This window comes from Botrytis byssoidea, assembly GCF_014898295.1.
Source record: "Botrytis byssoidea strain MUCL 94 chromosome Unknown BBYS_010, whole genome shotgun sequence".
NCBI classification, from domain to species: Eukaryota; Fungi; Ascomycota; class Leotiomycetes; order Helotiales; family Sclerotiniaceae; genus Botrytis; species Botrytis byssoidea.
The window spans coordinates 511,107-514,127 of NW_024065851.1; the positions used below are offsets into that span (position 1 = coordinate 511,107).

Sequence of the window (3,021 nt, forward strand, 5' to 3'; positions counted from 1 at the left end):
GCATTGAACCCTCCCACATTTACTACTGCGGGAGAGGAAACATAGATGAGCGTTTCACGTTGTTGGATTGCCGTTACCAAGAAATCCTATGGTACAAATACACAGGTACATTGATTGAGGTGGGAAGCAATATGGTACTTCGCTTTTGCTCCAAGGAGATAGTATCTTAAACTCGCTAGCGCTGGAATCCCAAGATTGAGAGAGGATTCGGAATGCCATGCTTTTCAATCCTCCAAGTTGAAGCTAGAAGGTTCACTATTGTCAAGGCCTGGATTCCCGTAGAAGCTTGCTAGACGCTTATGTCGGCAATTTGTGAGCAGAAACTGTTGCAGATATGGATTGATTGGATGAGTTCTTGATGCTCGTATTTATTTGTTTGAGACACACGTGGATGATCTGCGGCAATGTACCATAAGGTAATGGATTCGAAATCCAAGAGATGATAGTCAAAATAGCCTTGCAGGATTGATCGTAAGGCGGAGGGATAAGTGCGACTGTGCCGTTTTGATATGAACGAGATTATGAAGGGCCGTTTTACAATGGAATTGTGCGACCGTAAGAGATGCTGTGTAATAGATTTCATGTAGAAGGATTGACAATTTAATTGGGTCGTGATAATGCCGAATGGTTGACGAAACCTTTAATGCTACTGGCCTGTTCATTGATTGGGTTAACACTTTAAAGCGAGCAATGAATTGTGTCGTCTCTTGGCGAATATCTTTTTTGGCATGGTATTCCTGAAAGATACTGTGGTAGTATTCTGTGCCTCTGGATAAAGGCAGATAACAAGTCCTTGGGCAAATCAGTACTTTGATTTTGCCGGAGTTATTGATGAGATGGAGAACGCCGGGTAAGCAAATCCATTACACATACACTCGCGGGGTAATCCTGCATACACAAACATTCCATTTTGTTTCAGCTGGTTGATTTTGTCTTAGGCCGAGTTTTTCAATGGATTTTCTAGCTTTTCCAAGTTCTACTTGAACGGATTGTGTTGAATGCTACCTTCCCAAACTTGAGGCTTAGCTCATCAAGGTAACATCGAGGGGAATGCGCCAACGGGGGTTGATAACTTGATCGTAACCACGGCTTGAGAAGGATTTGATCTCCAAGCAAAAGTCCCAATGCACATTGCGCAGGACGAAAAAAACGTAAATTAGAATTCGTACACTTCCTGTATATCCTGTGTCCCGTGTAGGTATGGTAGGCAACTAGCCAATGGGATAGGGGTTGCCATGTGTGAAGAAAGAAAGAATAATCTAAATATACTTCAGTGGGTTGACTTATCTAGATTAAGTAATCAGAAAAAACAGCGATGATGTGGCGCAGACTCGATAGTTGCTGGAATTGTACATGGTACGGACGGCAATGCATAAGTCAGACTCATCCGCCAACCACAACTGTGCATTTTAGCTAAATATGAAAGCTGCAGGACCAGCAGGTACATTGATATCATGTACATGATGTATCAACTCGGCATATACCTATTGACTTGGCTGTATACGACGGAGTGTATGTTTTATTGTTTGTCCTTTGGGTTGACCTTCTTGTTTGTGATGTTTATAGATTTACCTCGTCTATTCACGGTGCTGCCTTGGCTTGAGTCCTACCAATTGTTGCTTTGCATTCCTTGTATTGTTGAATGGCTGCATGTTGGATTACAACTTTGTTGACATATTAATTAGTTCATCTAACAAGTTTAGGGTCACAAAGTTCCACTTTGTGAGCTTAGGGATGTGATCACCGAAAGGTAGGAGCCTAGAAAGCGAAATCAGTCCTGTTCGTATTCATTGTCGTCCTGGAGAATATCAAAGAGCCTGAGCTGTGATTGTGGTGGGTGTGGTGTGGGTGCGGGTGCGGTTGCAGTTGCAACAGTTTGTTAATGTTGATATTCTGTTCCTATTCTGTTGCTTGCCTTGCCTCTTGCTAAATGGCTTAGGTGGGGTACTCGCAGCCGCCCGGGTCGGGGACTTTTGGGGAAAAGCGCCACTATCACGTGCACCACATGCATGTTTGTATCTTACTCTAGCCTATTTGCGTAACAATCATCTAGGCAATAGGTAATGTCAATTCATTCATTTTTGGTATTGTATTTCATTGGATAGTACTATTTACTCAGTCAATGTGAAGAATACCTAAATAGGTTGTCATCGTTATCGTCGTCGTCGTCGCCATCGTCGTCGTCGCTGCCTTTCCCATAAAAAGGAACATGGCGATAAATTAGAAAGAGACAATCCAGCAAGCTCTTTCCTGTCTCTTCGATCGTATAAGTCCAAAAAGAGCATACCAATGCAAAAGGGACTGCAATTAGAATAAGTGAGGACTGAAATGGGTAGAGCGAACTCGTCACACATGGAATTATCCACTCTTAATTTATTTCAACTGCCGCTAAGTTACCAGTGCACACCGCGCACAGCACTACCATGTTTTTCTCCACTACATGCTGATACCGATTGCACATCTCATTTAGAAACCTTGGATATCGAAATTTGTTTCTTTGCTACCTAATATCTCTTCATCAATTTCGTTCTTCTTGTCAGTATCAACACCAACTCCGGCGATGAAGATTTGGTGGAAGTCTCCGAATCCCCGAATGCCGGAGCGAACAAACTCCTTTTGAACACAACTTCACGCGGCTTCTTGCATTTGTGTACAGATTCCTTGCCTCCTTCAGACCAAGAACCATCCCATTCTTTATGCAAACTACTAGTCAATGTCATCCTTGCTAGATAAGCATCTTCAAATATTGTACACAATCACGTCACTAGCATCTAAATTTAGCGCGGTACCTCAGTCACGAACATGTTTATGCGCTTATCCGTCGTTGTGGGAGTCTTTGGACTTCTCGGGGACGACCCTTGCCGCTGCTGTGAAATTCCAAATCCCCGCAATCAAGTTCAGTAAGTGGATGTCTCTTTGAGATTTGCCACAAGGAAGTCAACTCCACCCTTCCTTCTCTTGCATGAATCGGAAGTATAGCCTATCACTCATTTGTTATGAAAGCTGTTGGTATTTTGCGTT

The 3,021-nt window shown here is 43.0% G+C and overlaps 1 protein-coding gene across 1 annotated transcript; it reads right to left on the reverse strand.

The window, feature by feature from the left end:
* Positions 1-446: 446 nt before the first annotated feature.
* On the reverse strand, positions 447-1,294 carry EAE97_005784 (uncharacterized protein; the record flags this gene model as incomplete). The annotated part of the gene is made up of 2 exons (XM_038876297.1): positions 874-1,294; positions 447-737 (listed from the first exon to the last, which is right to left on the reverse strand). The coding sequence occupies exons 1-2, from the start codon at positions 907-909 to the stop codon at positions 447-449; spliced, it is 327 nt and encodes a 108-aa protein (XP_038732773.1). The 5' UTR covers positions 910-1,294.
* Between the last annotated feature and the right edge of the window lie 1,727 nt (positions 1,295-3,021).